The 14936-nt window shown below is 40.1% G+C and overlaps 1 protein-coding gene across 1 annotated transcript in view; it reads left to right on the forward strand.

Annotated features, from left to right (window-relative positions):
* Positions 1 to 7830, forward strand: part of LOC140906176 (macrophage mannose receptor 1-like) — a 56789-nt gene extending 48959 nt beyond the window's left edge. The window contains 5 exon segments of the mRNA XM_073329674.1: positions 958 to 1123; positions 3207 to 3356; positions 5190 to 5238; positions 5240 to 5301; positions 7655 to 7830. Coding sequence (XP_073185775.1) covers positions 958 to 1123; positions 3207 to 3356; positions 5190 to 5238; positions 5240 to 5301; positions 7655 to 7830 — 603 coding nt within the window.
* The last annotated feature ends 7106 nt before the right edge of the window (positions 7831 to 14936 follow it).

Here is a 14936-nt window from a genome sequence, read left to right on the forward strand (position 1 = left end):
ACACTCTTGATGGTCTCAAACTGAGTATCCCTAACTCTTCTATGTCCCTGTCCTTCAAAGCTATCCTGAGAAGAAGCTAGAGTAGCGAGGAAGCCATAGTAGGAGAAAGAAGTAGTGAGTAGAAAAGGGGAGCAATAGAAATGGGGTGAGGAAAGCTGATCAGCAGTTGGAGGGGAAGTCTAGGAAATGTGGTTCAGATGGCAAAGACTGTAGAAAGTTCTTTTCTGTTTCTGAGGAAGCTGCAATTTAATAGATATAGCAAAAGCCTCACTCTTTGCTTGATGGTTGTTTATCCCAGCAGTTATGGCTGTGGTGGGTGCAAAGACAGACGCATTTAGTGTGGATGGGCAGAGGGGTATGTGGTGCTTGTGGAACTTTTTTCTTGTATTTGAGTTTCTGTCCGCTGCAGTTTTTTCAGTAACACAGTTGGGAGTATTACAGGTGGAAGCTTATGGTCTCATACTTTTAAATAGTGATTGTGGTGTTTTCCCAAATTAATGCTGGGTCCCCTTTTCCTTTTTAATAAAAACTTTATTTTGTTCTACACAGACTCAGTGCTTGCGAGTGCGGAAGTATTTTCTCTGAGAGGTGCCTCAGGGTGGTTTTTAGTTTTCCCAGCTTGCTGGGTGGGGCTCAATCCGGCTCTACTTTGTATTATTAAGAAAAACTCCTAGATACTGAATACAGCCCTTGTTGCTGCTGACTCCGCCTGGCAGAAGGGTTACAAATGCATAACGCACACTGTTCTACATCACCCTCAAACCTGCTCAGTACTCATTTGAATGGTGTCATACTAACAATGGCATATGTGTGTTTCCTGCAAAAATAGGGCTGCATATATCCTCAGGAGATGTGTATGAATCCTCTGATCTGAAACAGGAGCTAGAGTGTAAACAGAGAGTATCATGTTTGTGTCTATGAGCTGCCATTTGTTAATTCCGTTTGTTTTGCCTTTAGACTGATGGCTATTACAAATGGACCGATAACAGGAGAATCAAGTATTCTAATTGGGCTAGAAGGGAACCAAACCAGAAAATAGCCTGTGTCTATCTAGACCTTGATGGAACCTGGAAGACAGCATCTTGTGGTGAAAATTATTTCTCTGTCTGTAAACAGTCTGATGGTAAGCAATTGAATGTAATAGTTTTAGTTTGGTGCCCTGGAATTTGAGAGCCTGCACTAGAGGTTGGATTTGGTTTTACAACGATATATACTATTTAACATATATTAACAGAGAGAGAACCTGTGTCTGTCAAGTACATAACCGTATTTTGCATTAATATTGCATTTTTTTCAAACAAGTACTCATTGACACAGATTGCTGTTGCTTTTTGGAACTCAGGAGACAGCTAATGAGTTATATAAAATTTCAAAGTCATCCCTTAAAGCCAAACTGAACTTGTGCATTATTGGGATAAGTGTCAGTATTTTTAAAGTCTATAAAATGGAGTCTCTTTATCCAGTTGAATGAATGAACAGGAGTTTATGGGAGCGGCTCTGATCAGTGAAGTCAAATTATTGGAGGAAATATTCTGTTCCTTCAAAATAGGCAACGTGTATACAGTAGCACAAACTTCTATTTTCTGCCCAATAATGCCATTACACTGCAACAGTTGGAGGGTAGCCTGGATAGTTCCATCTGGTTACTCCTATTAGCTATGGGAACAATGACTTCTAGTTGGCTAATGTGCTATAGGATGCAAAAAAATCCCTGGTGGGACAAGCAGAAATATCACACTGTAGTGACTCTATAGACTGCATATATAGGCATCATCTATAATAGAACCCAATCTCTTCTGCTTCAGAAAATCAGATCACTTGAGCTACAGGAGAATCACCTTCAGCTATAGCAGCAGGAGGTTTAAAAGTGTGGACAACTCCACATTTTTGGCTCTAAAGTTGGCAGAACAAGCTTTTTGGTGTGTGTTTCAGCTCATGTGAGTTTGCATCCCCAAAGTTTCATTGGAATTTTGGATTTACCTGAAAATATGATTTATGTTTTCATTTTTGCAAGGTTTGCAAAGCTGTACTTATCATCCCTTTGTGAGCCAAATGATAGAATCATATATACCAATCACATAGATTTTAGCAGTTCTGAAATTACATCCTCTAGGCTGCTCTAACCTTTGTGAGCATAGCCAGAGTATGCTGTACTCCAGCCAGGCCTCCTCCCCATGCCTCTGCACCAGAGGCTGTGGGAAGGGCGTCCTAGAGGTCACAGGAGTAGTTTATTTGTTTACATACCTGACCATTAGATGGCAGCCCCGAGCACAAGAACACAGAGCCCATTGATCCTAAAATGGATCACTAGGCCCCTGAAGAGGGAGGAATAAGGGATTCTACCACTCTTGGGGATTAGGGGTACTTTAAGAATGGGCTACACATACAAGGATTTTAGACTGATATGTATTTTTGTAGACTGCATGATATGCTCTGTTACTTATGTGGGATCTTTAATAGTCTAAATTTCTTGAGTGTAGGGTTCTTTTCTTTTCTTTTTCAAGGTCATGCACTGAGCTTGATCTGCATATGCAACTCCCACTAATGTCAATGGGAGGGGCATGTACAGACTGACAGGATTACTGATTTGTGGCCTGACATGATTAATTGCAGAGTATACTGTGTGACAAGAGGCTGCAACACTAATATTTCACAAGTTTAAGATTGTTCCACACAATGTAATGGTTGGAACTGGTTGAAAATTTATGGCTGGCAGCTTTCCTGTTAGAAAAGCTGATTCAATGAAATCTATAGCGCCTACAGAAATGTGTCAATTTTGCTGAAATTTTGTTTTAAAAAAAAATAAAAAATATTTGTTTCAATAAGATTAAATGATTTATTTCAACTTTATCAAAGTCTTGTGTTTGGGCTTTTTTCTTATGAATTTGTTGATATTCGATTATTATTTATTTAAAAATCAGAAGAAAACAAAATTGCAAACCCCCTCAATTTCCCATGGGATTGAAATTCTGAGTTTTGCTCAGCTCTACTGATGATGAAGATTCTAATTTATATAGATTAGATTGTGCTGTTGAGCTGTGATTGGGAGCTTCTGCTGCTTGGTATAATTTTTGAGCTAGTAGTAGCTACTTACAACAACATGCTTAGCAGCTTTTTAAATAACTTTTAAAAATGCTATTTTTGAAGTCATTGTAGTCAATAGCAAAATTCCCTTTGACTTTAGTTTCTTAACTGTTTCTTAACAGTTATAGCTCCTACTGATCCTCCACAACTCCCTGGGAAATGTCCTAAATCAACAAACCACATATCTTGGATTCCTTTTTGTGACCATTGCTACTTCTTTAATGCCCATAGTACCAGCCGGGCTGAATCCTTTACCGAATGCATTTGATTAGGTGAGTATATTCTTTTATTAAAAGGTCAGACTTTACTGTTCACATAAAATTCACATTTAAAAATTCTTAATTGTATTACTAATATGGTAAAACCTTTGTGTGTAAAGACAAAGAATTTTAACATTTAATTTACTTTCCACCATTATTGCTGTTTGCTTGCTTTTTGCATTTCACTCACCTTAGACAATGAAACTAAGCTGTTCAGTTTCCCTTGACATTTATAGTCATCTCTGCTCTTTGGTTCTAATGCATGTATGTACTGCTACAATGCTCTTAGGTTTGGGTTTCTATCATCACATTTCATCATTTTATTTTAAAATCATAAATGCAAACCTCAGTTTTTGGCCGAAACCATTTTATAGATTCATAGATATTTAGGTCAGAAGGGACTATTATGATCATCTAGTCTGACCTCCTGCACAACGCAGGCCACAGAATTTCACCCACCACTCCTGCAAAAAACCTCACACCTATATCTGTGCTTTTGAAGTCCTCAAATCGTAGTTTAAAGACTTCAAGGAGCAGAGAATCCTCCAGCAAGTGACCTGTGCCCCATGCTACAGAGGAAGGCGAAAAACCTCCAGGGCCTCTTCCAATCTGCCCTGGAGGAAAATTCCTTCCCAACCCCAAATATGGCGATCAGCTAAACCCTGAGCATATGGGCAAGATTCATCAGCCAGATACTACAGAAAATTCTTTCCTGGGTATCTCGGATCCCACCCCATCTAATATCCCATCATAGGCCATTGGGCCTATTTACCATGAATATTTAATTACCAAAACCATGTTATCCCATCATACCATCTCCTCCATAAACTTATCAAGTTTAATCTTAAAGCCAGATAGATCTTTTGCCCCCACTGCTTCCCTTGGAAGGCTGTTCCAAAACGTCACTCCTCTCATGGTTAGAAACCTTCGTCTAATTTCTAGTCTAAATTTCCTGGTGGCCAGTGTCCTTATAAATTTAGAAACAGGAGCACACGCAAAAAAATTCCCAAACTGTGGTTATATCAATCAAAAGTGGGTTGCACTCATTGCCTGAAAGCTGCAAAATCACACATCAGTAGGACCCACCAGTAATCTGGGGGGGGATAGGAAGAAGCAGCTTTCTTCTTCCTTCTTCCTAATGGTGTTGCCTGTGCCGTGCTCCTTCCTCTCTCAACCACCAACCAATCCAAGAGCAGCTCTTCAACCTCCACACCACTCCATTCCAGGGTAGGGAAAGGAAAAGTGATGCTTCACAGGGTGGTGGGACCATCTGCAGAGCTTCCCAACATCCAGAGCTGCAGGCTGCACAGATCAGGGTAAGGAGGGAGACGTTATCCCAGCCCGGGGGAATGAGCCCCTTCATCCCTAGCCCCTATCAAGGCCCTTTTCACCCCAACGCTTTTGGATCTCCAGCCCACAAAATTCCCCACAAACCAAATCCTATAACCATTTGCTGCAAAATACTATGGACTATAGTGAGTTCCATAACACACTTTTGGCTCACTTGCCAAACAAGAATGACAACCATCGGTATATATTGTCTATAAAAATATGCTTCTCCAATAGCCTCAAAATAATACTCTGTTTGTGTGATGTAACCTAAAGTTTTCAAATTATGCTTGCAGTGAAATCCACGTATCTTTATTTTCGATTACATCACTTAGGATCCACACTGTTCCCTCCCCTACAGTCTTCCAACCCTCTGTATTCTTTATTCATACACTCGCCTACACCTTATTAATTGCAGGGGCGTTTATTACAGAACCTTGTACTGTATCAAAAGCCATAACCTGAGACTGGTTTCTATGGCAGGACACAACTTATTTGTTTCCTAATGTTTTGCAGGTGCTACTTTGGTTTCAATAGAAGATTTAGCTGAATCCAAATTTCTAGCAGACAGAGCCACATAAAGGAGGGACAAGTGGGTTTTGGACAGGAATATATAGAAATGTTGATGGTAATTATTTTAGTTTTGATATTTAATCGTACATATTCTGCATTAAATAGACTGAAAGCTGATTAAAATATGTCATAACTTAGGCTGTAATGAATAGAAAATAAAAATTCATCTGGAAAGATTACTAAGCAGTTACAAAAAATGAATTAGACCTGTGGTATCTTAATCTGCAAATCTTACTTGGAGGTGTTGATTTCATCTAGCAAAAGTATGTCCCATGAAATATTGTAAAAGAGAGATTTCTGATTCTTTGGTTTGCTTTCAGTTTTAGGGTCCAAGCATGTAATAAGATCCAAATGGGTGGACCCTTATGCCTGCATGGAGACCTAAGTAATTCAATGGCCTTATGCTTATTATCTACATTTTGTAATAAGTGTCTGAAGAGTTTAACAGGATAGATTGTCTGGGTATACCTCAAGAAGACCAGGAGACTTGTTATGGGTTTCAATCAGGCCGCAACTTTATTACATAGATGTCTAAGACTACCTGGCAGATAAAGTGTACAGTGCAGGCAAATCCATGCTTATTCAAATCAATTCTCCAGGGCTTCCACCACCCCCCTTTCTTTCCGTCCGGGTCCCCCAGCCGACCCATGGCTTGGACCTTACCATTCACCACCTTCATAATATGGTTAACGAGGGCTATGAGAATGGCAGGGGGAGGGGGTTGGCTCCCTGCCATACCAATCATAGGAGTCCCCAACCCCCTGCCCTGTTCTGTTCCTTTATCCAGTACCTCCTTTTAAGTCCTTTACCAGGCCATTTATCTGGTCACTGGCTGCCCTCCCTATGGAGTACCTGCACTGAACATCTGCCACAAGGAGGCACCAGCCATTTTCTTGGCTGCCTCCCCACCCTCTAAAGCACACAGTCTGCCCACCTGCATGCGTGGACGCTTCCCTTTGGTCATTTCCCTCCCTCAGTCCATGAGGCTGCCCTGGGTTATGCCTTGGGTTATTAAATACACCACCCTGGGAATTAGCAGCCCCTGTACTTGTGGGCCCCCTTGCCCCTGCTGCAATGCTGACTGCCTTGGGTCCCCTGCCAGCCCTCGGGCTCCATTGGGGCTGCCCTTCACTACAGCTGCTGCCTCTGCTTGTTCCCTCTCCAGCAAAGGCTGCATGCAGACCGAAGGAATTCAATGGCCTTATGCTTATTATCTACGTTTTGTAATAAGTGTCTGAACAGCTTAATGGGATAGATTCTCATACACCTCCTGAGATGCACAACACAGTAGGTGCAGTTCATAGGAAGAGGGGCAAAGGTGCCTTTGCGCTGCCCATATTCTTGGCTGTTATGGGGGCCAAAATTAGAGCTGTCCATAGAGTGTCTCACAGATGCCTATGGACTGTACTGCAGTCCAGAATGCACATAGCCCCAAGTGCTCTGGCATGCCATCCCTTTGCATATCTCCTTATTCTCCCATCACTACCTCCACCATGCCCCCTACTGCTGTCCTGCAAGGGGGCAACATATCACATCTTGCATCGCCCTACACTGCTCCTGTGCCAGGGAAATTCTCCCCATCCTCTTGCAGCCCCTTTACACCTCACTTGACCGGTGTGCAAGGACCAGAGCCAGGGCCAAATTTGGAAAGAGGCCCAAAGAGTCGTTTTACTTGCTGTCCTGACCTGTGCCTAAGTTCAGAAAGCAATGCGATCCTGGCTAGAGGATGTCTTCTTTCTGCAGCTGCTGACTCGTTAATCAGTACTGGTCATAAGCTGTAAGGAAAGAATTAGACTTACGGTTACCAGGAAAACAGGATTTTTGGAGAACAAAGAAAGAGAACATTGGAATGGAAGGGAGCAAAATTAGCCTCAGTCTAATGTCATCAGAAAGTTTTCTCCCTCCCTCCCCCCAATACTTCCAGTATCCTTACGAACTTTTAGAAACTATGATGAAAATTTTCAAACCAGGGTACTCAAAGTGTAAGTCTCTATATTTAAGCACTTCAGCAAAATTGGCTTTCTTTTCAGTGGGAGTTGCCTACATATGACTTTAGGTACTTAAATAAAAGTTGCCTAACTTTGTGGATTTAGGTGCCTAATACCCAAGTTTGAAACTTTTGTCCCATACACTTGAGAAATATGGGCATATATCATGGAAAACTAGAAAAGGTCATTCTCTATATCTAAGAATCATAATTTGCAAAGATAAAGGCAGTATTTCCTTTGGAAAAGAATAAAGGGAAGTAAAAATCTATTTGTATGTCATGAAATAAGTACCAGGACGATTTTTGTTTTAATTTTCTTTTTAGAAACCAAGAAAATTAAATATAAATTCAGACTGACACATATTACCCAAGATTGTCTGTAGTGAGTTATCTCTACTCTTTTAATGCATTTTGTCATTAGGGTTGTGGTTATGGCTAGACAAAACTGCGGTAGATTTTGTCAACTGGAATAAAGGACAGCCTTCAAGTAATCAGTTTGAGTACTGTGTGGAAATGTCTACGTCGTCTGGGTACTGGAATACCATTCCCTGCTCTTCCCAAAAGGGGTCCATTTGTAAGAAACCAAAGAGTAAGTGATATGTTAAATCATATGACTTGATGCTGATGGTTTTATTTTAGTAGTAATGCCACCGTACATATACTACAAAATACATTCTGTTTGTGCTGTGTGAAATACAGTGTGTCCACATTTCTCTTTGCTGTTTGTGTTTACAACACAAAGCCAAAAATGTCTGAATATTCACATAAGGTAAATACCATAGATTAAAGGCCCTATTCACAAATATCATGTGCAAATATAATCTAGAGCCAGTTTTTCTGCATTTCACATTCAAATATCAAAAACCTCAACTCATTCTATGTGACTCTGTCCATACTTGACACTAAACTGGGAGGAGAGATAAATACGCTGGAGGGTAGGGATAGGATACAGAGGGCCCTAGACAAATTGGAGGATTGGGCCAAAAGAAATCTCATGAGGTTCAACAAGGACAAACGCAGAGTCCTGCACTTAGGACAGAAGAATCCCATGCACCGCTACAGACTAGGGACCGAATGGCTCAGCAGCAGTTCTGCAGAAAAGGACCTAGGGGTTACAGTGGACAAGAAGCTGGATATGAGTCAACAGTGTGCCCTTGTTGCCAAGAAGGCCAATGGCATTTTGGGATGTATTCGTAGGGGCATTGCCAGCAGATCGAGGGACGTGATCGTTCCCCTCTAGTCAACATTGGTGAGGCCTCATCTGGAGTACTGTGTCCAGTTGTGGGCCCCCCACTACAAGAAGGATGTGGAAAAATCGGAAAGTCCAGCAGAGGGCAACAAAAATGATTAGGGGACTGGAACACATGACTTATGAGGAGAGGCTGAGGGAACTGGGATTGTTTAGTCTGTGGAAGAGAAGAATGAGGGGGGATTTGATAGCTGCTTTCAACTACCTGAAAGGGGGTTCCAAAGAGGATGGCTCTAGACTGTTCTCAGTGGTAGCTGATGACAGAACAAGGAGTAATGGTCTCAAGTTGCAGTGGGGGAGGTTTAGGTTGGATATTAGGAAAAACTTTTTCACTAGGAGGGTGGTGAAACACTGGAATGCGTTACCTAGGAAGGTGGTGGAATCTCCTTCCTTAGATATTTTTAAGGTCAGGCTTGACATCCTGGCTGGGATGATTTAGTTGGGGATTGGTCCTGCTTTGAGCAGGGGGTTGGACTAGATGACCTCCTGAGGTCCCTTCCAACCCTGATATTCTATGATTTTATGTTACTTAAGAGTGCAAGAGTACTATTTGCTCTAACATGCTGAGGTGATAAATGGGAGGGAAAGCAAAACTTAAGAAAGAGCAAGTAACAAAATGTGTATGAGTCTTAAAAAAATATTCTAAGTTTTACAAAGTTTAATGGGCCAGTTGAGTATTCCTCCCCAATTCTTGTGCAAATTTAATGTATGCCTCATATGGCTTATCCAAAACTAACTGCATGTAACTTCACTGGCTTTTCTTACAGGCTTTCCTTCCACCTACTGCTGTAGATGTTCCGATATCTTATTTATTACCTAGTATCAGTGACTGCTGCATAGATACATAAGTAATATCAAGATTTGGGTACCCTCCATGAGGTACTTCATACAGTTTCAGACTTTCCCACATAGTTTCACTCTGTGAGCATAGACCAAAGAATGTTCAAGTAATAACTCAGGTTGTTACTGAATTTGAAAATTCTTTAAACATTTATAAATGTGGTTTTTTTCTTTCCTTTTCCAACCTTCTTTAATATTTTTTACCTTCGGAGAACAAGAACTGCATTTAAATGATTTTCTTTTCTTCCTCTTGCCACGTGAAGATACATGATGTACTGTGTTCCAGTGGCAGGGAGGAAGGCCAATTCCGGTTAAGCAATCGCTAAACTGGATCTTCATCCAGAACTCAAACAGAAACCTTTTAAAAACTAGAAAAAATGTTTTGGTTAGCATTTATCTTATTTCTGTGCAACTCAGCACCATCTGCCTTTGTCAGGAAGCAGATATATCAAAATATCATGAGCTATGCTACTCTTGTGGTATTTCTGACTCAACTCAAACAGCAAGTACTAGAAATATGATCCAAAAGCATGATTTCCTGTCCAATTTTGCAACCCACACAGATTGGTATAAGTTCTAAATTTTGTGAGAACCTATTATTAGTCTCTTCTCCTAAGAGGGTGCAATTGCCCCAGACATCAGCTTTTCATGCAAGCGGTAGCATTAGGGCCTTCCAGATGAGTGAGTGCCTGATTTGAGACAACTCTCCTACAATATAGAATCATAGAATATCTTTGGGTTGGAAAGGACCTTAGGAGGTCATCTAGTCCAACTCCCTGCTTATATCATGAGTTCATAACATTATAGACCAATAAAGGCTTATGTTTTGTTGCCAAATATATTGGAAAGTACTAAGTCAGTGCTGACACCTGGTTAGTACTTGTGGGACTGATTGTCACCAGCCCCTATGTGGAAGCACAATGTTGGGTGAACGTGCAAGGAGCCTTCCCACCCTTTTGTTCCCCGAAACAGGGCCCAGCCACAACTGAGACAGAAAGGGAGCATGGCTGTGATCACATCACATGGTGGTATAGTAGGCACATTCCCTCTGCTCTCCTATATGCACTGGAAGGCATTATGCCTCTCTCCAGGATGATGTTTCAGGGTGCTCCTGTTGGAGATGTGCAGGTCTGTATTGCCTCCTGCTCAGGGCTGTGTCTGAAAGATGTAGTCTGCCCTTTAATAGCAGTGAAATCCCACTGCCCATATTTGAAATCTGCACTTGAGTTCATAATCATCCAGTTGCCATCTAAGTATTGGTAAGTGGTGTTAATTTAACAGCCTGGCAGACAGCACCCTCTGTGTACAGCACAGAGAAATAGCATAAAGCAACTGAGCTGGTATAAATCAAGTGTTTGAGAACTGAACCCTGTAGATGCAAAATTTATGAGCTGCAAATACTGGAGCATGTTAAACTAAAATCTACTATGTCTTGAATAGGCTTTGTACAGTACAGAAAATCAGGGCATTTTTCATGATTCGAACATGCTAGGCCAGATTCTCTCCTGTACTGAGATCTCTTCAGTGCAAGAGATTTGGGGCCATCAGGTAACCAGCTATGCCAGGGCTGAGTGGGCAGTTGGTATAGGAGCCTAATATATATCTCCAGCTCTGGAGTCTTTGCATCAGCAAACCCCTCCCACAGGGAGAATTCTCAGCTAGGAAGCTGTGGCCAGATCTGGTATCTTTGCACTGCCTGACAGGTACAACAGGGAAAGTGGTTAGAACAGCAGGGGTGGGAGACTCTGGCCATTCTTTGTGGATTAGCGTTAAATCAGCTATAAAACATGACTAGTGCTTCACATGTTTTAAGTAATTCCCAAAACTTTTTGGCAGAATGACAATTGCAAATACCTGTGTTCATAGAAACAATGTTTAACTGTGAGCATGTGAGTAATGCCACTGAAATCAATGAGACTACTCACATGCTAGGGTCTCACTGTGCTTGGGTGTATTTGATTATTAATCAAGAAGCAAGTACAGTAAAACACTTTTATCACTAAAGTGTTTGGGTTCTGCTACAATGAATGTCAAGTTAAAGTGGGTATCAGATTTTTCATCTTTGTCAGTTTCATTTAGCAAATGCATCTACAATAAATGTATAAAGCGGTATGATGAAAGCAATAATTGTACAGTGTGTGCTTTACTGCATATACAATTTTAAGGGTAAAATGCAGATGTTTGCAGATTTTGACTAAATGTGGGGTTGTTTTTGTTTTTGCATGTGATTGAAGCTCAACCAAGTGAGAATCTAATAACTAACAAAGGTAGGACTCTTTTCTCACAAATAACTTCAAAGATAAATCCACATAAGTTCATAACTGTTATTTATTGTGTTTTCTGACATAATTACCATAAAATGCATTTCAGTGTCCTAAAATATTCATATATCTTGTTCATGCTTAAAGGCAGGACTGAATAGTGAGAATTCTCTCAGCAAAGCAGGTATCCTATAAATGTCACTCGAGAGATCCAGCTGTTTAGACTATACATCAGTTCAACCTTTAAAAGACTGTAGTGTTATTTCAGTCAAGATAACTTTGATATATATAATTTTATATTAATTTATATATATAAAATAGATCACAATAATCTTACTTTTACACAAATTGTTTTATCCACTTTATTAGTTCAGTATTATAATCTTAGCTTGTGACTTTGTAATATGATTTCTGTAAGCTAATCAAATGTATGTCATGTGTGGATTAAAATATTTTTCTCACAATATATGAATAGGTGAAAGTCAAATGTAAATGGTTTTCCCTCATTCATACGTTCAGTTTCAGTTTTGTAAAATAAATAGGGCTGTTCATTTTGCTACAGGCTTACATTTTTATAAGATTCTATGACTATGAATGTTTTTGTATCAGCTTCAAATTAACAACATTAAATATGTAAACAAAATGATCTGTTACTTAGATAAGCAATGATGAGCTTAGCATGCAGAGATGCTGATCAAGTGAAGCATTAACTTGTGAAATGGATTGGCTGAAACTGTGGGGGAACAATAAAGTATCTGCAACATATGCCTGTCTAAAAAGAGAAATAAACAGTAGGGCAGATGCAAAATAAAGCTGTCTGTGCCCATTTTTATTTCAGTTTGACTTGGGTTGTGCATTTCATTAAGCACATTCATAATGTTCATTTCATTCATTCATTCATATTCATTTCATTCATTCCATGACTTTCTTTGGAAACTGTAACAATGCTTGAATTGAGATGCTCTGGACCAGTATGACATACCAACATTTCTTGGTAGCATTCCACCTGACAGCCATACTGGACTCTCTTACCTTTCTGTAAATCTTAGCACATCTGTGCCAGATTGCAGAAAGACCTGTGCCCAAGGAACAAGAGAGAGTGGGATATCAAGTGTTCTGAGGAGAAAAACCTGCGAAACCGAACCCTCCTCAATGCAGAGCCCCTGCTCTAGAACTCCTTTTCTATGCAAACCCTCTGAGCCAATGTCTGACTACTTTTAAAATATGGTACACGATACACCTTTATTTGGCTTTTTCCAAATAATGACATTTTAGTTAGGGTCCTTCATTGTTTGGTGGCTGGGGAGGGGGCTTAGGGCAGAGTCAGTTTCTGTCTCTTTAAGGACCGGGTGAAAGGGTGTGTTTTATTTTCTTTTGTGGTGGCACCTGAGTGACATGGTGGTAGGTACCTAAGGTAACCCTCATGCTAAATAGGTAAAGACAGGTTTTTGCATTTCAAAAATAGGTAGTTATGTTTTTGAGGTGAAAAAGAACATGATTTTTAATCTGGATTTTCTATGGCAGGCAAAGTCAAAGGCCAGATCCTCACGTCACCAGGGTTTGAATCCCCTTCCTCTTGTTTAAAGGAGGTTTGCCTAGAGAAGTTTTGATCCAGATACATGAACAAAACAAAGACAAAGGTGCTCACAAACACACAAGTAGTTTAATGTCCCACAATGAAGAAACAGTAACTTACACCAGAAATAGAGAAAAAGGAAGCAGCACTTTTAAGTTCTTATGTAAGTTTAGAATACAGAGACCTGTTAGCAAGACTAGTAGAAACAGGAACTAGAAATACTGCGCCATCTGTTTCCTATCAAAACCAATAAGAACGGCCCTACTGGGTCAGACCAAAGGTCCAGCTAGCCCAGTATCCTGTCTTCCGACAGTGGCCAGTGCCAGGTGCCCCAGAGGGAATGAACAGAACAGGTCATCATCAAGTGATACATCCTCTGTCGCTCATTTTATCAATAATGATAAAATTGCTTCCAATAGACAATAGAAAACAAATATTAGAAGTTCACATCGTAAAGTTCATAACATGAGACATCTCTATAAGACTTAGAGTAGGAGGGACCCTCATTACTCCTTGGTTTCTGGCCTCAAACCCATTCCTTTTGTTATAGTCATGTACTTGTAAGCTAGTTCTGAGGTGGACATAGCTTCATTTCAGACCCAGAGGTCTACAAAGTGCTTTTTGATCTCAGGTGAAATTATGCTTTCCCTTGCAGCGCATCTTGCAAGAACTGACTTCATAATGGAATTGGTTGAAAATTTCATGAACATTTTTAAAATTTTTAGAAAAATAAATTGTCTACCCCTCAAAATAATTTGAAATTCAAAATATTTTAACGAGGTTGTCTTCATGGTTAAAGCTCATTTGCCCTTAATGTGGGAATTCAACTTATTTGTTGAGTATGAACAACACAGTGTATCCCCCCCTCATACCCCCAGTGTATGTTACACCACTTATTCTTTGAGCGAAGAATGCATTTTCTGATAATTTAATTTGAAAGGGGACCCTTTAAGAAATCAGCTCTGTTTGTGGCTGAAATCAGTGAGTCTATTGCTGTTCTCTCTCTTAAGCCATGTGATAGTCCTCTTAGTTTGTGACAGTGTGGAGGCAACTTCCTGCTTAGCTGCCCTGCTGTTGTAAAAAAGGGCGTAGTGAAGCAGTCTGAAGCTGGCCTGGAGTGAACTTGTTGGTAGTCAGACAGGAAACAGGCAAAATCTTAACCTCTGTAGCTATTTTGTTTATCAGCATTTCTTTAGAATTCAGCAGCTTACCCAATGCCTCCCATTTTGCCAGGCTCCTTAAGGATTTTCCTTCCCTCTTGAGTTTATGTTGAGCTGTTATATCAGACAGCTTGTCTAATAAAGCTGTGTGGAGGATGGAAGGTCCATTTTGCAAAGAATTTTGAGATTTCAAAAACTGGCTTTTTTCTAAACTGGAACCACCCCTCTCTCCCCACAACACCACATTGTGAAATTCTCCACAAAGTAGTCAGGTCAATTGAAACATTTCATTTTGATTCATACTTTTGTTTATTATTTTGTATGATAAGATATATTAATAATGTATCATACAAAACAGAAAACATTTTGAATGACGTTAGTTTGAAATAATTGAAATGTTTCATTCTGAAAATGTTATAATGCAACATTCTTCTGAAACAGAATTCCAGCTAAGTTGACCTGATTTCTCAAAGCATTTAAATGTTGATGGAATATGGTTCAAAGTTTCTCTAACCAATTCTATTGTCTAATTCTTGCACTTGGACCTCTCCATTTCATTATTGCTGCATTGGTAAATCTGATTTTGGATTTTAATTCATGAGCACACAAATACCTAC

The sequence above is a fragment of the Lepidochelys kempii genome, chromosome 2 (genome assembly GCF_965140265.1).
Source record: "Lepidochelys kempii isolate rLepKem1 chromosome 2, rLepKem1.hap2, whole genome shotgun sequence".
Taxonomy (NCBI): domain Eukaryota; kingdom Metazoa; phylum Chordata; order Testudines; family Cheloniidae; genus Lepidochelys; species Lepidochelys kempii.